Source organism: Mobula hypostoma, chromosome 5 (genome assembly GCF_963921235.1).
Source record: "Mobula hypostoma chromosome 5, sMobHyp1.1, whole genome shotgun sequence".
Classification (NCBI taxonomy): Eukaryota; Metazoa; Chordata; class Chondrichthyes; order Myliobatiformes; family Myliobatidae; genus Mobula; species Mobula hypostoma.
In genome coordinates this window covers 34,601,475-34,623,478 of record NC_086101.1, presented here as the reverse complement: position 1 = coordinate 34,623,478, position 22,004 = coordinate 34,601,475, and the positions used below count along the sequence as shown (strand labels likewise).

Sequence of the window (22,004 nt, the reverse complement as noted above, 5' to 3'; positions counted from 1 at the left end):
ACTTTTGACAATGTTTGGCTATTCCTTATTTCCCTTTCTATTTCAGAATTTGTTACTGGCAACTGGTCCACCAATCTAGTGTGGAACACTTCTGCTGGCTCACAGTATGAAGACGTTTCTTCAGTTGCCAATACTGGAAGACATGATTAGCCATCAAAGTTGCTGTGTTGTTTGGTACCCTTGAACTCAATGTCATAAGAGTGGACTCCTAGGAATAGTGCCCAACTTTGTCACTGTGTAGCTGTTATCACTGACTTCCCTTCCTAGGATTGAAGATGGACACAAGGGACTGGTGATCTGTCACTCGTGTAAACTTTGTCTGTTGAAGTAGTGGTGGAACTTCTTTATTAGAGTAGACTAAGGGCCTCGTGGTCAGTCTGAGCTCATCAATGATCTTAAGGCAAATGCAGTTGGACATTCAGATCCATTTTTCATAATGTTTGACAAAACGGCCCCAAAGCCATAAGGGGACGCATCAGACGCCGGTCTCATGGCCAGAGATGAGTCATAATGGGTGAGCAGTTCAACGGATGATATTAGTCTCTTTGTTTCCCTGAATGCTCTTTCACATCTTTCTGACCATTCCCACTTTGCTGCTGTCTGTAACAGTGCGTTCACTGTAGCAATGTTTGGGAGAAACCAGACGTGGTAGTTTACAAGCCCCAAGTATGACCTGAGTTTGTAACACATTCCCCAGTCTGGGGGCCTGTAGCACTGCTTCAATCTTCTCTTTTGACTTGTATAAGCCCTGCTTGTCAACAACATGTCCACAATGTGAGATTTCATTCTTGAAAAACTCTCATTTCTCTCTCTTTGCATGCAGACCATACTCACTTAGCCTGGTGAGCACTTTATCAAGGTTCTGGAGGTGCTCTTCACCATTCTTGCCAGTCATGATGATATCATCAAGATAACGTTGTTTTCCTGGGATATCTTGGAGCACATGGTTCATTGCTCTTTGCCAAATTGCTGAAGCTGATGTGATGCCAAAGACGAGACGATTATACTGGAACAGTCCTTTGTGAGTGTTAATTGTGAGGAACTTCCTGCTTGACTCCTCCATCTCCATTTGTAGATAGGCTTGTGACAAGTCAGTCTTTGAAAACCTCTCCAGGCCTGCCAAAGGTACAAAAATATCTTCTGTTCGTGGCAGGGGATACTGCACAGAACGCAGCACTGGGTTGATGCTCACCTTGAAATCCCCACCTGTGCGAATAGCTCCGGCCTTCCCTTTCATTGATCACCAGGACAATGGGCATGGTCCAGTCACTCCATTCAACCTTGGAGAGAATTCCAGACGCCTCCAAACTCTGCAGTTCAGCAACACTTTAGGATGGAGTGCGCGAGGCACTGGACATGCTTTATAGTTGCTGTTTCACCCAGTTTAATTCTGGTTTTGTGCCTTTGAGTTTTGTCATCAAACACATTCTTATTAGCATTAAGCAGCTGTGTCAGTGTCTGGTTTGTGCTACCATTTGTGCTACTGTTGCCTGTTGATGCCACACTGAGAGCTTTGACTGAGTGCCAATCTAGTTGGGTTTTCCTCCACCATTCATGTCTGAAAAGTGCTAGCCTCCACATAAACTTCTAACTGATGTGTGTCACATTTACCTTCAGTTTGTTCGGTTTGCCTTTGGGGAACACTTTTTTTGCCTGTGTAAGTCTTTAGCATCGCTGAAGTCTTCTCTAATGGTATCCTAGAAAACAGTCTCAGAGTCAGCCTCCGGAATTATGGACAAAAATGACCCTGTACCCAGCTCCATTTTCAGTTTTACACTGGACAAATCTATTGTGATCCAAATGATTTTGTGATCTGCTTCAGTTGTTCTCTGCAGTTCTAGGCATGACAATTCACCTTTGTCAGACTCTATGTTGTCTGATTCTGTTTCACATTCGGTAACTTTATGCATTTGCTTAGTTTTGTGTTTAAGGCTTTTCATTTGGTTGTGCAAGGCAAACAAAAATCTCTCCCCCTCTCCCCCTCTCCCCCTCTCCCCTCTCCCCCTCTCCCCCTCTCCCCCTCTCCCCCTCTCCCCCTCTCCCCCTCTCCCCCTCTCCCCCTCTCCCCCTCTCCCCCTCTCCCCCTCTCCCCCTCTCCCCCTCTCCCCCTCTCCCCCTCTCCCCCTCTCCCCCTCTCCCCCTCTCCCCCTCTCCCCCTCTCCCCCTCTCCCTCACCTTGCCTATGACACTTTCTGCAGACTTTTTCTTTGAGCCAACAGTCATTTGCATCATGGGAGGATTTGCCAGTCGCTAACATCTTTGGATTTTTGCATCATTCAGGGATATTTTGTGCATTTCACCTTCTAACCTCCTTTTCTGTAGCTCTGCTGCATCCTTTGCTGCAGTCTCTAACGACATTGCAATGGTCAATGCCCGTTCTAAGGTTAGGTCTCTTTCTGCCAGCCTCTTTTGAGTGCTTTGACAATGCATGCCACATACAAGCCTGCCCCTTAATGCACCAGAAAGTCCATCTCTATAGTCACAGTTCTGGGAAAGTTTGCACAGTTCTGCAATGTATTCATAAATGCTTTATCTTTTGACTGGTTCCTTTTGTTAAATCTAAACTGCTCAGCTGTTACCAGCAGTTTAGGGCTCAAGTGATTTTGTAAAATTGTAACTTGCTGGCTTTTCAGGAGTTACTAGGTTGCGTAAGAGACTGTGCGTTCTTGGGTCTATTAAGCTAAAAAGCACAGGGGCTTTCTTTTCCTCCTCTACGTTGTTCACATTACAATACAGTTCAACCCTCTCGTTACACAACTCCCAGCATTCATTAGCAGTATAAAATCCGTCAACTTTCCTGACTGAAGCCATCACCATGTTATTTTCACTTTAAATTCAGTGTGTCTTTCACTGTTACTATGCACTGTACTCGTGCGTTTGTTAGTGTCTGTGACGGCCTTCTCGTGCTGTTTTGCCCGGTAGCTGTCGGTGCAGTCGGTAATATTCTCTGACATTCGGATTCGTACTCGTCACCGATGTGTTGTGTCTGTGCACAAATGTGTGTCAATTAAATAAAAGCACGCACACGGGAGATGGATTTAACTGGTGTTTTGTCATTGCAGTGTGAGAGAGAGGGAGAGAGAGGACAATACGCAGGTGTGGACAGCTCAATACGTAATGCTGAGGGGGTAACCGGGGGGGGTCATTGCTCTAAAAGAAATGGATCCATACATTACACCATCGACTACAGAATGGAAACCCAGTGACTAGCTCAGCAGCAATACTGAAAGGTAGACCCATGTTGCAGTTGGTGCTTCAGAAGGAAAGTACCAAAATATTTTATCGACTTGAAAATATTCAACTGTAAGAATGTTTAGTTGGTTTGTTATTGTCAAATGTACCATGGTACAGAGAGAGGCTTGTCTTGCATACTGTTCACACAGATCAATTCATTACAGTAGTGCAGACAGTGCAGAATGAAGTACAGTAGCTTCAGAGAAAGTGCAGTGCAGATAAACAGTGTATAAAGTCACAATGAGGTCACAAGTCCATCTTAATGTACTTGGGGAAACATTCAACAGTGGGGTAGAGGTTTCCCTTGAGGCTAGTAGCTACTACTAGGTCACCTATTATTATAACTTGTCCATTTCTGATACTGCATTTCTAAAACTTTCTTTTCCAGACAGCAGTTTTCCCCACTGTATTTCTTTACTGACCTGACTTTAACCCTGTCACCACACAATTACCCTATTTATCAGTGTTGCAAGGACGTAGTTTGCCTGGGTCAAATTCTTGAGTTGTGAGTAAGCCAGTGTCTTATAGAACATGGCACAGAATAGTGTAGCACAGTGCAGGCCATTCGGCCCAGGATGTCGTGACAGCCTTTTAATCTAAAATCAACCTAACTCTTCCCTCCCGTATTTTCCTTTCATCCATGAGCCTGTCTAAGAGTCTCTTAAATGTCCCTAAAGTATCTGCTTCTGCATCACCCCTGGCAGTGTGATCCACGCACTTACCACTCTGTTTTAAAAATACTCCCTCTGACCTCCCCTGCCCCACCTGTACTTCCCTCTAATTGTCTGAAAATTAAGCCCACTGGTGTTAGTCACTGTCCACTCTATCCTTGCCTCTTACCATCTTTTACCCCTCTATCAAGTGGCCCCTCATCCTCCTTTGATTTAGTTAGAGAGTGCCTGCTGTACTTCTACACTACACAGAGAGTGGCGCAGAGGCAGGACAGGGTGAAGTTCACCTCTGCCTGGCTTTGGCCATGGAGGAGGTGTACAGAGCGATGGATGTGTCAGAGTGATGACCTATTACCATTGCTGGACTTTGACCTCTTTGAATGAGGACCTCAAAAGCAGGAGTCAAGTCCATCGTCCCTTGAGCCTTCTCTACCCCCCCATCTGGATCTTCTACCTCAACACCACATTTCTGCCCAGACACCATTTCCTTTCAGTCTCCTGATGCCCAGAAATCCATTACCCTCCAGGCTAGGGAATCCTGGGCTCACCACCCTCGAGGGGAAGAAATTTCTCCTAGTCTCAGTCTGTTCCCCTTGGTCCGAAGCAGTGACCTTATTTCCAGACTTCTCAGCCTGGGGAAACACCCTGCCTGCTGGACCTTGTATGAATTAACTATATTTCATTGGCATCACTTTTGTTTCTTCTAAACAATATACAGGCCTCATCTGCTCAATGAATCCTCACAAGACAAGTGTCTCATGAACTAATCCAGGGAATCTTCACTACATTCCAAGAACATGGTCTTTAATTAGGGTGCACTCCGGTACAACTGCAGTAAGACGTCAAGTTCAAGTTTAATTGTTATTCAACCATGCATGAATGCCCATAAATACGGCCAAATGAAACAGCGTTACTCTGGAACCAAGGTGAAAAACTCATGACCAACGGTTATTCACAGCACAAGGCACATATGAGACAGAAGTAAAATACAGTCTCACAAAAAATAGATAGTTCAGGTCCCTGAGTCCATGAATATTGCAGCAGTCCACAGTCAAAAACAATACATCTTGTCTGCTGAGTGAACACCAGAGGGCAGCACTGACTCCAGTACATAGGCCATGCCACATGGCCTCCAGCACTTTGTTTTCCCCCAGGCATGAGCAAACGGGCAACACTGTGGCTTGAGGCCTATACCTCGCCAACACAGCTTCCCCGCTGTTCGCCAACAAGTCAGTGACTCAGACTTGCAGGGTTCTAGATTAACGACGTCCTACAGGGTCTTGCGATTGTAAGGTAAGTGATCAAGCTGATCACTTGCTGTTAGACCGCACGCCTCCTTCACACACTGACTCTGGCTCTGCAATGCAGGCAGCAGCATGATCTTCACCAAGTCCAGTTAGTCCACTTGCTGATTGGCAGACCTGCAGTACATTAAGCTCTTAATGTCCACTGGGGTCTTGCAATCGTAAGATATATAGTGCATTTAAGAAAGACAGTTAACACCTTTGGTAGGCCCCATAGAAGCCGCAGTGTTGGAGCTTCTGTAGTAAAATCCTCTCACAATAAAGACTGATGCCGCATTTGCCACACCTGTAAAGTATTTAGCATTGATTTGTGTACTGCGATACACAGGTGCCTTTGGCCCTCTCTCAGCATGTACAAGAAGTGCTGTGTGTGCCTATGTAAGATCAGCCATTTTCCACAGTAAATCCCATCTGCCACCCCTTTTCCCACTCACCGAGCTTCTCCAGATCCTCTCCAAGCCTCATTTCATCTCCCTCCCTCCTCACAGCCCCATCTGTAAACTTGGTTCCATTGATGCTGATTGAGACTGAGCAGGGCCCGAGCAACAGTCCCTGCAGTCACAACCTGCTGACCCCAGAACTATCTGTACGTACCATTCCTTCACTTTTTGTTCCTTAACCACTTCTCAACCCATGTCAGTCCATTATCCTCACCTCCACAGGCTCTAACCTTAGAGGTCAACCTCCTGTGGGACCTCATCTACCGGTTTCCCCCTCATCTATTCTACTTTCTTAAAGAATACCAATAATGAGTCAAACATGCTATCCTTTCCACAAGTCTGTGCCACTACTATTGTTATTTTCCAGATATTCTCATATTTCCTCCATTTTCCCCTCCTGTCTTCTCCTATCATTTCGGATCTCCCCCTCCCCATCCCACTTTCAAATCTCTTACTATCTCTTCTTTCAGTTAGTCCTGACGAACGGTCTGGGTCCGAAATGTCAACTGTACCTCTTCCTATGGAATGTGCCTGGCCTGCTGCATTCCACCAGCATTTTGTGTGTGTTGCTTTCTCATCTTAACATTTCTTAACATAGTTTTAGGGGTTCCCAACTTGAGGTTCACAGACCCCATGGTCAATGGTAGGGGTCCATGGCATAAAAAAGGTTGGGAACCCGTATTTTAGGGTAAACACAGAATCAGAATTAGGGTTGTCAGAGCTAGTTTGTTTTATTCTTTTTTATATATATTTATATATATATATATATATATATATAGTGTGGGTGCGTGAACGTGCAGCCAGCAGTGTTGGTAGAGGCATATACAGTGCCTGTAAAAAGTATTCACCCCATCTTGGAAGTTTTCATATTTTATTGTTTTACAACATTGAATCACAGTAGACTTAAACTGGCTTTTTTGACACTGATCAACAGAAAAGACTCCTTGGTGTCAACGTGAAAACAAATTTCTACAAATTGGTCTAAATTTATTACAATTATTGAACACAAAATAATTGACTACATAATTACTCACTCTCTTCAAGTCAGTATTTAGTAGATGCACCTTTGGCACCAATTACGGGCTTGAGTCTGAGTGGATAGGTCTCTATCAGCTTTGCACATCTGGACAGTACAATCTTTCCCCATTCTTCTTTATGAAACTTCTCGAGCTTTGTCAGATTGCATGGGGATTGTGAGTAAACAGCCCTTTTTACAAGTCCAACTACAAATTCTCAATTGGATTGAAGTCTGGACTCTGACTTGGCCATTCCAGGACATTAACTTTGTTGTTTTTAAGCCATTCCTCTGGAGCTTTGTTTGGGGCCATTGTTTTGCTGGAAAACAAATCTTCTCCCAAGTCGCAGTTCTCCTGCAGACTGCATCAGGTTTTCCTCCAGGATTTCCCTGTATTTTGCTACATTCATTTTACCCTCTACCTTCACAAGCCCACCTGCTGCAGTGAAGCATCCCCACAGCATGATGCAGCCACCACCATGCTTCACGGTAGGGATGGTGTGTTTTTCAGGATGTGTGGTGTCTGGCTTACAAGAAACATAGCGTTTGGTCTGATGGCCAAAAAGCTCAGTTTTGGTTTCATCAGACCATAGGACCTTATTCCATCTGACTTCAGAGTCTCCCACATATCTTATGGCAAACTCTAGCCGAGATTTCATATAAGTATTTTTCAACAATGGTTTTCTCTTTACCACTCTCCCATAAAGCTGTGACTGGTGAAGCACCTGGGCAACAGTTGTATGCGCAGTCTCTCCCATCTCAGCCACTGAAGCTTGTAACTCCACCGGAGTTGTCATCGGTCTCTTAGCAGCCTCCCTCACTAGTCCCTTCTTGCACGGTCGTTCAGGTTTTGAGGACGACCTGCTCCAGGCAGATTTACAGCTGTGCCATATTCTTTCCATTTCTTAATAATTCACTTAACTGTATTCAGTGACTTTGAAATTTTCTTGTATCCATTTCCTGACTTGTGCTTTTCAATAACCTTTTCATGGAGTTGTTTGGAGTGTTCCTTTGTCTTCACGGTGTTGTTTTTGCCAGGATACTGACTCACCAGCAATTGGACCACCTTCTTCTTCTTCTTCTGTTTCCGGCAGTTGAGACGCACCTTGGCGTATTACTGCCCTCCGCAGGATGCATAATTAATTATAGAACTTCAAGAAACTCAAATTCTCGAATATAAACTAGTCGCATGTATAAACTGAATAATAAACTCTTCAATCAGGTGGTGGTTCTCTTGGTGGCCAATCAAGGATTTAATAGAAAAACAAAATACATTTAAGCCAGATAGCCTCCTGAACAATATGCTCCTTTCAATTTTATATTGATTACAACTCAGCAAAATATGCTGGACTGTCTCTGGACTACCACAGTCACATAATCCAGTAGGACGTTTTCCTATTATCTTTAAATAATAGTTTAGCCCACAATGGCCCAACCTAAGTCTTGTAAATTTCACCATATCTCTACGACTTAAGAAGTAACAGTCTGAGACCGTTGTAATTAGTGGGTGACTAGAAAAATAATGCCTGCCCCTTAATTCATTTTTCCAATCCTCCTGCCACTTTTTCTCTATAGCTTTTTTTACTCCTACTTCTCAATTCTGCTCTGCCTAGGGGAACTCTAATTTCTACTTGCCTGCTCTGTAAGGAAGACTTCGCAATGCCATCCACAATTTCATTTCCCTCCACCCCAGCATGCCCAGGTATCCATGAAAATATGACTGCACAACCCATCTTCCCTACTCTAAACAAAACTAAGAGAATCTCAATAACTATGTCAGGACGAGCTTTTGATTTACTCCCTTTTATAGCCTCCAAGGCAGCAGCAGAATCCAAACAGATGATAACCCTACGTGATTGAGAGTCTTCTATCCACCACAAGGCCCAGAGGATCGCTAATAATTCTGTTGCAAAGACAGAAACACCATCTGAAACCCAGTGACCAATCTTAACTCCAAGTTGAGACACATACATCCCAAATCCTGCCCTGGGTCCACTGAACCATCAGTAAAAATCTTCAGATAAGATCCCCATTTATTATTTAAATATTGTGATCAACGCTGATGAAATTGCTCTACAAAAGCCAAAAAGGAATGGGTGGCAAGCAAATTTGGTCAGCTATGTCTTCCTCAATCAGTTTCAATTTCACAGCCCAGTTATTAACCAAATCTAAAAATGGATATCTTTTAATTTTACTTTGGCACTCCGACTTCCCCTGCAAAAGATATTTTGATGGACAGCTGTGACTGAAGCCATTTAGTTTTGCCCAATACTGCAGGCCCAACTGAACTCGTCTTAAATGTAGAGACGCTTCTCCCATCTCCATACATAATGCCGGGACTGATGTTATTCTAAAAGATCCACAACAGAGTCTAAGTGCTTTGGACTGCACAGTGTCTAGTTTTCCAAGCACTGCCGTAGCAGCGGAACCATAAGCAATACAACCATAATCTATAACTGATCTAATCATAGCTAGATATATTAAGTACATAGTTTCCTGCCCTGCTCCCTAGTTGCATCCAGCAATATTTCTCATAACATTTAAAACTTTCTCACACTTTCCAATTGTTTTATCTATTTGAACCCTCCAAGTAAGTCTTTCATCAAACCAGACACCTAAAAACTTGGATACCTTGACTCTTTCTAGTGGAGAATCGTATAGACACAATTCACAATCAGGAATCTTTCTTCTAAAGCCAAAAATCATATATTTGGACTTAGAAGCAGAAATCCTGAAACCCCATTTATTTGCCCAGTTTTCAACTGACATTAAAGCCTTTTGTCCCTGCTTTAATATATACTTGATGTTTCTTCCTCTTTTCCGGATTGCACCATCGTCTGCAAATGATTTGCCAAATAAAAAGAACTGGACTAATGGCCCTTCCTTGAGGGGTACCATTACCTAGTCTAACGGACTTGGAGCTTGTTCCGCCTATTCTTACTTGAATTGTCCTTTCCTTAAGGAAATCTTTTATCCAATTAAACATTCTACCTCTAATTCCTGCATCATAGAGTTTAATTAATAAACCATCCTTCCATAGTGAGTCATATGCTCTTTCAATATCTAGAAATACACTTAACATTACTTCTGTATTTTGAAATGCTTTTTTAATGTCATGATCTAAAAGAGCAACAGATTCCATTGTTGATCTTCCAGTTCTAAAACCATTTGGTAGGCAGCAAATGTCCCTTATTTTCTGGCTTTAAAACTGGAACTACCACAGCATGCTTCCATTCTACTGGTAATTTTCCTTCTTTCCACGCTGAATTAAACAAAGCTAGCATTTCTATTAATACAGAGTCATCTAAATGCTTAAGCAATTCAAAACAGTCCATCCCTACCAGGAGAAGTGTTTGAACCTGATTGGACAGCTTCCTGCAATTCCTGAAGGGAGAAAAACAAATTTATGGAGCTATTATCATCCAAACTCCTGTCCAATTTCCAACTTTCCTTTAACATAATTTCCTTTCTCAAATCACCCAACTCTCCAGAACTGTGTAACGCTTGGAACACCTCTACAAACACATCAGCCTTTTCTTTATTGATTACAGCTTTAATATCTCCTTCCAGCACAGCTGGGATAGATGGTTTCCTATATATCCCTGACATTCTGTGAATGATCATCCATAGCTGCTTTATAGGTGTCTCAGGGTTCAGGAGTTCCACAAAATCTTCTCCAACTATCCCTCTTTGCATTTTTAATTACTCTCCTTGCTACTGCTCTTTCGTTTTTATATTCCATAACATTATCTAACACTGGGTACTTTCTTAATTTCCTGTAAGCTCTATTTCTGTTTCTTACTGCTGTATCACATTTTTTTTTATTCCACCACAGGACTAATGCTCGAACCTTAGGAACATTCTGTAGCAGAATAGTCAACTGAGCAACTTTATGAATTATAGAACAGAGGGATTCATTCCAATCGTCTATGGAGCCCTTGCTATCAATCTCTTCTATTATATCCACAGCTTTCTCCTGGTACTCATCCCAACGGGCCAAAGAAATATTATACCTAGCAGACCTCTCCTCAACTTCTACTATCAAATTTCTACCAAATCGACATAATATAGGATAGTGATCACTTCTTAGTGTGTATCTGTCCATAACATCCCATCCCCCAACCCTGGCTAAGTTTGAGGAAGTGATTGATAAGTCTAAGTGACTACAAGTATTCTTTACAATATTAAATTTTGTAGGCCTTCCATCGTTTAGAAGTACCATATTGTATTTATCTAGAAACTCCTCTACTACTGCTCCGTTACTGTCTTTACTTTCACTACCCCATATAGGATTATGACATTGAAATCTCCAACACAGATTACAGGGAATCTTGCCTTATTCATAATTTCATCAAAATCTGATATCATCATATTACATGGATTGTAAAAGTTAATCAAAATTGTTTGACCAAGAGAGCTCCAAACCTCCACAGCCACAATTTCAAGATTAGATTTATGAAGTCCTGTTTTTATAAAAGTTGCACACCCTCCACCAGATTTACCCATTCTGTCAGCTCTCAAACTATCATATCCAGGGATCACAAAATCTAAACGAGGCTTTAACCATGTCTCCTGTATACAGATCAAATCAGGCTTATCTTTAAAAATTCCAACAAATCTTTTTAATTCTTGACCATTTGCAATTAAACTTCTTGCATTCCATGGTAATATTAAAAACATCCGAATACTAATTATCGGCCTCTTCATCCACATAAAGCTCCTCCATACTCTCTGACCCCGACAACTGGGAAGTATTCAGTGATTATTTGTTTGTCATATACTCATGTAATTTTTCTGGCAAAACCTGTTTTATATCAAGGAATCTCTCTGCAGCTCCAACAACTACTTTTATCATATCCGACCTCTTGGTTGTAGTTTTAGCCCCGACCAGTACATCAACAACAAACGCCAAAAAAGACTCTTTAGTCATCAACATGTCTGAAGGAACCATAGGTCTGAGAACGCAGAATGTGCTGACTCCCCATCGTTCCAATCTTTACTTATCCTTTGCTCTCTATCAACTTTCTTCACTGCCTCAGCAGATGATATTTTTATATTGGTTACTAACAACCAGAATCTGCTTTACCTTGGTAAAATACTCACATCCTCTGAACACCGCTTTATGGTCCCCTCCACAGTTACTGCATTTAGGTGCTGCTGCCTTACATGATCCTCTCCACATTTCACACGTCTTCTTTTACCTCAACATGAACCAGCAACGTGTCCAAATCTCTGGCAATTATAACAGCGCAAGGGAGGCCTAATATATTCTCTAACTTGATAAGACAAGCTCCCAAGATAGATTCTAGTTGGAGGAACATCACCTGCAAAAACCAGAAGAACAGGGGAATCCCAATCACCTCCTTCTCTCGATTTTAATCATTTGGCCTCAATCACTCCACCACCTTTAATATTGTCCAATATTTTCTTTTCAGTTATGCCAGACCAAATACCATACACTACCCCCCTAACTCCCTTCCTTCCTTTCTGAGTAATACACTCCACTTTCACAACCAATTTTCCCACCGTTTTAGCACTGCTATATTGGTCAACATCTTTGCAACAAATTTTCAGCAATCCATTAGACAAAATCTTGGCCTGGAATCCTTTACCTATTTGTTTCTCCAATGCTGCTGCCACTTTCAGGGGATTAAGAGCTCTAAATCCTCCTTCCCCTTCCATCTGACCTTTAATTTTATACAGAACTATAAATTCCTCCAAGTCACCCATTTTCCTCAAGTTGTTGTCCCCCATTACATCAGGGTCTTTCACTTGATGTACCCCTTTTTTGGCTACCCTTACTTCTGGGGTATTCCACAGTCTCCCACTCCCCCGCCTTCAATTTCAATTTCAACCCCCCCCCCTTTGCAGCCATAGGCTACAAACTAACCCTTTCCAAACTACTGGCCTGAAAAATAAATTAATAAAATACGTAAAATTAAACAAACAGGCCAACCAAAAGTTAAGGGAAACCACCGCTGATTCCTCCCGCGCCCCCCCCCCCGTGTCCTGCCCCAAGCCACAACCGTCGCTTCAGCGAATCGACAAAATTCCCAACCGCCCAATTGGACCTTCCAGATACAGGTGTATTTTTACTACTTTCACTACAGTCAATTGAAACACTTTGACTGCACACAGGTGATCTCCATTTAAATAATGATGTGACTTCTAAAACCAATTTGGCTGCTCCAGTGATGATTTGGTGTGTCATGTTAAAGGGGGTGAATACTTATGCAATCTATTTTTTGCGTTTTCTATTTGTAATTAATTTAGATCACTTTATAGAGATCTGCTTTCACTTTGGCAAGAAAGAGTCTTTTTCTGTTGATCCAGATTAAATCCACTGTGACTCAATGTTGTAAAACAATAAAACATGAAACCTTACAAAGGGGGGAGGGTGAATACTTTTTATAGGTAGTGTACATTAGAGATATTTAAGAGGCTCTTGGGTACCTTATTTAGTTATTTATGGGATGTGGGTGTCACCAGCTAAGCCTGCATTTATTGCCCATCCCTAGTTGCCCTTGAGAAGGCTGCCTTCTTGAACCACTTGCAGCCCCTGAGGTGCAGGTACACCCACAGTGCTGTCAGGGAGGGAATTCCATGCAGCAAGCTGAAAAGGTGAAAGGGGATGTGCTGGAGCTTTTGGAAAGCATCAAGTTGGATAAGTCACTGGGACTGGACGAGATGTACCCCAGGCTACTGCGGGAGGCGATGATGGGGACGGGAGAGGTCCCGGAAGATTGGAGGGTTGCGGATGTTGTTCCCTTATTCAAGTAAGGGAGTAGAGATAGCCCAGGAAATTATAGACCAGTGAGTCTTACTTCAGTGGTTGGCAAGTTGATGGAAAAGATCCTGAGAGGCAGGATTTATGAACATTTGGAGAGGCATAATATGATCAGGAATAATCAGCATGGCTTTGTCAAAGGCAGGTCGTGCCTTATGAACCTGATCGAATTTTTTGAGGATGTGACTAAACATGTTGATGGAAGGTAGGGCACTAGATGTAGTGTGTATTGATTTCAGCAAGGCATTTGATAAGGTTCCCCATGCAAGGCTTATTGAGAAAGTAAGGAGGCATGGGATCCATGGGGACATTGCTTTGTGGATCCAGAATTAGCTTGCCCACAGAAGGCAAAGAGTGGCTGTAGAGGGGTCATATTCTGCATGGAGGTGTGCCTCAGGGACGTGTTCTGGGACCCCTACTCTTTGTGATTTTTATAAGTGACCTGGATGAGGAAGTGGAGGGTTGGGTTAAGAAATTTACTGATAACACAAAGGTTGGAGATGTTATGGATAGTGTGGAGGGCTGTCAGAGGTTACTGTGGGACATTGATAGATGCAAAACTTGACTGAAAAATGGCATGGAGTCCAACCCAGATAAGTGTGAGGTGGTTCATTTTGGTAGGTTAAATAGTTTGGCAGAATATAGTATTAATGGTAAGATTCTTGGCAGTGTGGAGGATCAGAGGGATCTTGGGGTCTGAGTCCATAGGACACTCAAATCAGCTTCGCAGGTTGACTCTGTGGTTAAGAAGGCGTACGGTGCATTGGCCTTCATCAATCGTGGAATTGAGTTTAGGAGCCGAGAGGCAATGTTGCAGCTATATAGGACCCTGGTCAGACCCCACTTGGAGTACTGTGCTCAGATCTGGTCACTTCACTACAGGAAGGACGTGGGAACCATAGAAAGGGTGCAGAGGAGATTTACAAGGATATTGCCTGGTTTGGAGGGCATGCCTTATGAGAATAGGTTGAGTGAACTCGGCCTTTTCTCCTTGGAGCGACGGAGGATGAGAGGTGACCTGATAGAGGTGTGTAAGATGATGAGAGGCATTGATCATGTAGATAGTCAGAGGCTTTTTCCCAGGGTTGAAATGGCTGCCACAAGAGGGCACAGTTTTAAGGTGCTCGGAAGTAGGTACAGAGCAGATGTCAGGGGTAAGATTTTTGCGCAGAGAGTGGTGAGTGTGTGGAATGGGCTGCTGGCGATGGTGGAGACGGATACGATAAGGTTGTTTAAGAGACTTTTGGATAGGTACATGGAGCTTAGAAAAATAGAGGGCTACGGGTAACCCTCGTAATTTCCAAGGTAAGGACATGTTCGGCACAGCTTTGTGGGCCAAAGGGCCTGTATTGTGCTGTAGGTTTTCTATGTTTCTATTTTGACCCTGGAAGACTGTAGTAGAATAGGTACTCTGCTGTAGTGTTCTATATTCTGTTTTTTTATTATTATCACTGACCTACATCATCAGGTTTGTTGTTTTGTAGCAGCAGTTCAGTGCAAAAATGTAAAAATTACTATAAGCTACAAAATAAATGGAGCAACTGATGAATAACAAGGTAGTGTTCGTGGGCCACTCAGAAATCTGATGGGAGAGGGGAAGACGCTGTTCAGTAGGGTTTCACAGGATCCTGTATCGGGGTACCCAACCTCTTTTATGCCATGGGCCGCTACCATTAACCGAGGCGCCTGTGATTCCCAGGTCAGGAACCCCTGCTGTACGTCCTCTCCGATAGTAGTAATACAAATATTACTACAAAGCAAATCGGGAAGATGGGACCAAACAAAGACATTAAATCTGACTTTCCCCTGTATCAAAAATGATGGGTATTTGAGAGAAGAATGCCTGTCCGTTCAGAATATAGTTACTTGCAATGTGATACAGAGAGAGAGGTTGTGAAAGGTGATGTGTTGAAACCCTTTCTGGTGCATGACTGTGTTGTTCCTGTTTAGACCTGTGGGAAAAGATGTGTGCACTGACCATGGTGATAAAGGATCTTCAGCAAGTTCTCCCAGAGTATCCCGGACTAATGCGTGTGCTCAGGGTTCAAGCACCCCACTGCCGTTTGGAGACACCACATTTATAATCCCCACACCTACGACCCAGGACAATGGACCAGCTACGGTAAGGAAGTCTACCCCCACCCCCCTCCTGTCCACCGTTCCCGGATCTTTGACTTTCCTTTGTCCTATTGGCTCGGCAGCGACTCACTCCGTCACAAAGTTTACATCTGCTAACAGTTATTGCCTTCTATCCGTTTTCCTGCACTTCTCCTGTGCGTCTGTAATCTGCCTTGATTTATTGTCCTTTCAGAAACTGACCTCACTCCGAGGTCTGTGATCCCCATTCCCAGGATTGAGTGTTTATGCTTTGCATTCTGTGGAGGGCACGTTTGCCCTCCAGTCTCAGCTCCTCTTCCTGCCCCGTGTTCCCTGTGGTTCTAGATTCTTTAAAGAAATAAAGATCCAAGTGTACATCAAAACGTAGAGTGAAATGTGTTGTTTGTGTTAACTGCCAACACACGCCCAGGGTGTGCAGGGGGCAGCCAGCAAGTGTTGCCACACATTCTGGTGCCAATGTGGCACGCCCACGACGCTTGGCAGAACGCCACAGAGCCCTGTTCCTCCCTCCCATCCAGGCACGTACACAGTGCTCTAACCCCAGGACAGACCAGACATCTTCAGCTTCCGGCGGACTCTGCTTTACAGACGTTGGGTTTTCAGCTTCCCCTGTAGACTCAGCAGATTCACAGACTCTGGCCCGGCCAACGGGCCTCAACTTCTGGACTTACTATTCGACCCTCAACCCTTGACCTTCAGCATCGACCCCAGGACCCACTGATCACCAAACACCAGGCCTCAAACTCTGAACTCACCAACAACAGGACCCTGGACACTCGATCTTGATTTGTGAACCTAGCTGGGCGGTGGGGTCATTGGTCCGTGTTTCTCCTATGGTTGGATGTCAGTCCGACACATTAGTATAGTGAGGCTGGTTCTCCGCACCCCCCCCCGCCCAGGGTCAGCGAGTTGTTGGAAGGACGTGGACCGATGACCTTCTCCCCCCCCCCCCACCATCCCTATGAACCTAAAAAGAAACAATGAAATCTGAGCCACAACCTTGATAGATTCTGCAACTCCACACCATCTTGGATTCATATGTGGTTGGACAGTTTCCTGGGATTGTCGAGACCAGGCTGGTGCTCAAACAACTGGCTCTTCCTACAAGGCCTCGTTTTTAACAGAAGAGGTGGAAGGGATGGTCTGACTCGGCTCTCATGTCTCATGGTTGGTTTAACTGGGCACGCAGTGGCATTTGTCTCAGATTGGCAGGGCATTGTTCAGAGAACAGAAATACCGTGCCTTGACCAACCTGGAGCCTCCACGTACACAAGTTGAGAGTTTCTGGGTCAGCTGCATGGGAAGTTGTGGAGGTTGTATCAATGAAGCACGGAAGTAGCACTTCAGGGATAGTTCAATGGTGTACTGCCATCTTGTGGAGTTAGAACTTGAGGAGGTGCTGGGGGACAAGTTGGAATTGACAAATTGTGGATCAAATTCATCAACCACTTGTACCGGCTGTGGCCAGTGACAATGTAGCCATGAGGCGCTAACTCAGCCTACAGTCAGCTGTGGCATTGAAGCTAAAGAGAATGCCCAGAGTTCATAAACAAGTAACTTTCTGTGAAATCCGATCTAGATTTCACAAAGCACACTACGGCATAATGCAGGCCCTTCAGCTCACAATGTTGTGCCAAACTTTTTAAAAATTTATTCATCTATGGTGTGTGGGTGTCACCAGCTAAGCCAGTATTTATTGCCCATCCCTAGTTGCCCTTGAGGAGGTGGTGATGAGCTGCCTTCTTGAATCGCTGCAGTCCCTGAGGTGTAGGTACACCTACAGTGCTGTTAGGGAAGGAATTCCATGATTTGGACCCAGTGACAATGAAGGACAGCGATATGTTTCCAAGTCAGGATGGTGAGTGACGTGGAGGGGGATTTCCAAGTGGTGGTGTTCCTGGGTATCTGCTGTTCTCGTTCAGCAGCTGCTGCTTTCAACCCTCCTCTTCTTCATGGACACCCCGCTCTGGTCTTCTGCCTGCTCTGGATCTCTTTATCGCTAACTGCCGACGGGACATCAACCGTCTCGACTTCACCGCACCTTGTCCCCATTCCAACCTCACTCCTTCGGAACGCTGTGCTCTCCACTCCCTCCGCACTAATCCTAACCTTATTATTAAACCCGCCGATAAGGGGGGTGCTGTTGTAGTCTGGCGTACTGACCTCTACCTTGCCGAGGCACAGCGACAACTCGCGGATACCTCCTCTTATTTACCCCGCGATCGTGACCCCACTAAGGGGCACCAGGCCATTGTCTCCCACACCATCACTGACTTTATCCGCTCAGGGGATCTCCCATCCACTGCTACCAACCTTATAGTTCCCACACCTCGCACTTCCTGTTTTTACCTCCCTCCCAAGATCCACAAACCTGCCTGTCCTGGCCGACCTATTGTCTCAGCTTGCTCCTGCCCCACCGAACTCGTTTCTGCATACCTCGACACTGTTTTATCAGCCCTTGTTCAATCCCTTCCGACCTATGTTCGTGACACTTCTCACGCTCTTAAACTTTTCAATGATTTTAAGTTCCCTGGCCCCCACCGCTTTATTTTCACCATGGATGCCCAGTCCTTATATACTTCCATCCCCCATCAGGATGGTCTCAAAGCTCTACGCTTCTTTTTGATTCCAGACCTAATCAGTTCCCCTCTACCACCACTCTGCTCCGTCTAGCGGAATTAGTCCTTACTCTTAATAATTTCTCCTTTGGCTCCTCCCACTTCCTCCAAACTAAAGGTGTAGCTATGGGCACCCGTATGGGTCCTAGCTATGCCTGCCTTTTTGTTGGGTTTGTGGAACAATCTATGTTCCGTGCCTATTCTGGTATCTGTCCCCCACTTTTCCTTCGCTACATCGACGACTGCATTGGCGCTGCTTCCTGCACGCATGCAGAACTCGTTGACTTTATTAACTTTGCCTCTAACTTTCACCCTGCCCTCAAGTTTACCTGGTCCATTTCCGACACCTCCCTCCCCTTTCTGGATCTTTCTGTCTCTGTCTCTGGAGACAGCTTATCCACTGATGTCTACTATAAGCCTACTGACTCTCACAGCTATCTGGACTATTCCTCTCCTCACCCTGTCTCTTGCAAAAGCGCCATCCCCTTCTCGCAATTCCTCCGTCTCCGCCGCATCTGCTCTCAGAATGAGGCTTTTCATTCTAGGACGAGGGAGATGTCTTCCTTTTTTTAAAGAAAGGGGCTTCCCTTCCTCCACTATCAACTCTGCTCTTAAACGCATCTCCCCCATTTCATGTACATCTGCTCTCACTCCATCCTCCCGCCACCCCACTAGGAATAGGGTTCCCCTGGTCCTCACCTACCACCCCACCAGCCTCCGGGTCCAACATATTATTCTCCGTAACTTCCGCCACCTCCAACGGGATCCCACCACTAAGCACATCTTTCCCTCCCCGCCTCTCTCTGCATTCCGCAGGGATCGCTCCCTACGCAACTCCCTTGTCCATTCGTCCCCCCCATCCATCCCCACTGATCTACCTCCTGGCACTTATCCGTGTAAGCGGAACAAGTGCTACACATGCCCTTACACTTCCTCCCTTACCACCATTCAGGGCCCCAAACAGTCCTTCCAGGTGAGGCAACACTTCACCTGTGAGTCGACTGGGGTGATATACTGCATCCGGTGCTCCCGATGTGGCCTTTTATATATTGGCGAGACCCGACGCAGACTGGGAGACCGCTTTGCTGAACATCTACGCTCTGTCCGCCAGAGAAAGCAGGATCTCCCAGTGGCCACACATTTTAATTCCACATCCCATTCCCATTCTGACATGTCTATCCACGGCCTCCTCTACTGTAAAGATGAAGCCACACTCAGGTTGGAGGAACAACACCTTATATTCCGTCTGGGTAGCCTCCAACCTGATGGCATGAACATCGACTTCTCTAACTTCCGCTAAGGCCCCACCTCCCCCTCATACCCCATCTGTTACTCATTTTTATACACACATTCTTTCTCTCACTCTCCTTTTTCTCCCTCTGTCCCTCTGAATATACCCTTTGCCCATCCTCTGGGGACCCCCCCCCCACCTTGTCTTTCTTCCCGGACCTCCTGTCCCATGATCCTCTTGTATCCCTTTTGCCTATCACCTGTCCAGCTCTTGGCTCTATCCCTCCCCCTCCTGTCTTCTCCTATCATTTTGGATCTCCCCCTTCCCCTCCAACTTTCAAATCCCTTACTCACTCTTCCTTCAGTTAGTCCTGACGAAGGGTCTCGGCCTGAAACGTCGACTGCGCCTCTTCCTACAGATGCTGCCTGGCCTGCTGTGTTCACCAGCAACTTTGATGTGTGTTTCTGCCTTAGGACCTTTGTTGTGTTGTTGCAGTGCATCTTGTAGACTCTCAACCTACTCTAAAGTTAATCTACGTAGCCCTTCATTTTTTTTCTGTCATCTATGTACCTATACAAACAAGGGTTTCCTAAATGCCCTTAATGTCTCTGCCTCTCCCATTGGCATTCATTCACAACCGGTAATTCCCCTCCTTCAGATGATGCTTCAGCTGTGTAGGCTTCCTGTATTGGGCCATGGTCTGGCCTTTTACCATCAATTTCAGCACCTTCCCCAAATCCAACCTCCGCCCAGATCTGGGCATCAGTGAATGAAATGGGTGCCTTCAGTTACCAGATCTATATGGACTTCGTTCAGCTGAGTTTCAGTGCCACAAACAAAGTACAAGTCCCACGTTTACACCTCCTTTGAGGGCCAAAGCCTGCAGACCGTGTACCATCTGGCAGTTTCTGTCGTCCACTGCCCATTTCCAGGGGTGGAATACAGAATGTTGAAGGACATCCCAGTGAGCTTCTCTGTGCTCCTACAACCATGACCTTGTACCACTTCCACCCTAATATCTCCACAGAGACCTCCTTCACCATTGAACAGTGTGCATTGCCTTGTTTTGGTGTAGCTTTCTTCTTCAGTCCAATGTCTGAAATTCCTTTTATATTTCCTGTAGTACACACCACCGTCCTGTCATGTTCCCGTTCCACTGGCATCATCTCTGTCATCTGGTCCGTCCTGGGGGTGGGGGTGGTGCTGTTTCTCCTTGTTCAGGGTTAGAGCCGTGACTGCGGTGCGCTCTGCCCGCTCCATCCCGGTGAGCCTGTCCTTCTTTGCCCTGGTTAGAGCCGCGGCTACAGTCCGCTCCCCCCTCTATCCGTCTGCATGTGCTGTGCTCGGTGGGCATGAGAAAGGGAGAAGCCACACAAGTGAATACTCCAACACATGTGTGACCAGACCAGTAGTAACCAAGCATTCCTTCCCCAGAATCTTCTTTTTAAAAAAAAAATGGGCTGAACTGATGATTGGTCACAAAATTGAAAGTGAAATTGTTGAATGTGTTCAGCCCCCCAGAGAAGAGGCCAGAGGCGAGAACTGTGAGAGAAGTCATGCCCCTGTGGCGTTTGAGAGGAGTGGTAGCAGAAGGCGCTGCAGAACACTGTCCATCCAATCGCCCTCCAGCTTGGACCACAACGGCAATGAGGAGCTGCACACGGACAGGACCGACACGTCCGACATGCTAGAAGGTAGAACCTCACATCAGGCAATGATTTCCAAATGATAGTGTTGGCGTTAGGCTTTATTCTTCAAGGTCATAAAGTCTAAGGTTTCAGCTATGTTTTATTTCATTCAGTTTCTTACCCACGTACAATTTTTTTTGAGAATCAGAATTGTGTGTATTATCACTGATATACAGTACATTGTGAAACATGTTGTTTTGCAACAGCAACACAGGGCAAGACATAAAACTTAGACTGTTCCAAAAATAACTGGTGCAAAAGGGAAACAGTGGCTGCATGGTGGTCTGGGATGGAAACACCAATGCCCTTGAAGGGAAACTCCCACAAAAAGTAGTGGATGTGGCCCAGTCCATCACGGGTAAAGCCCTCCCCACCATTGAGCATATCCACATGGTGCACTGTTGCAGGAAAGCACCATCAGGGGCCCCCACCATCCAGGCCAAGGGGATTCCTCCACTCAGAGACAGCAAGCGCACAATGGCCAGAATAGCCTGCTCCTGTGCTGTAACAAGGATTTGACCAGTGATCACCATGTTACTTGATTCAAAAAGACTAAAGGGTTTGGAAATCAAAGTGCAAAGATAAAATGCTGGAGACAGTTGGCAGGTCAGGCATGGGCAGCAACAGTTGCAGGAGAAGGACAAAGTTTCAGCACCCTCTGAAAGCTTCTTGACCTGAAACATTACCTCTGTTTCTCTCTCCCAGATGCTGCCTGACCTGCTGAGAATTTCCAACATTTTCAGCGTGCAATCGTGGTGCTAATAACAAGTTAAATCAGAAGTGTCTCCCGGGATCAGGTGCTGGTTAAGGGCACATTTACCAGAATCTGTCCACGGTGAAGTGGGATGACTCAGGAGGGAGGCTGGAGTAAGCAGACAACAGCGCCACCTCCTGGGCT

At 45.1% G+C, this 22,004-nt stretch overlaps 1 protein-coding gene across 4 annotated transcripts in view; it reads left to right on the top strand.

Annotated features, from left to right (window-relative positions):
• Positions 1-22,004, top strand: part of gramd1c (GRAM domain containing 1c) — a 59,852-nt gene that overhangs the window by 18,221 nt on the left and 19,627 nt on the right. For all 4 annotated transcript variants that reach the window (XR_010018012.1, XM_063048351.1, XM_063048353.1 and 1 more), the window contains exons 3-4: positions 15,402-15,573; positions 20,932-21,112. Coding sequence is in view for 3 of the 4 variants with exons in the window: in XM_063048351.1 (XP_062904421.1) it covers positions 15,402-15,573; positions 20,932-21,112 (353 nt within the window). In the remaining variant the exon portion in view is untranslated. The remainder of the gene's footprint in view (positions 1-15,401; positions 15,574-20,931; positions 21,113-22,004) is intronic.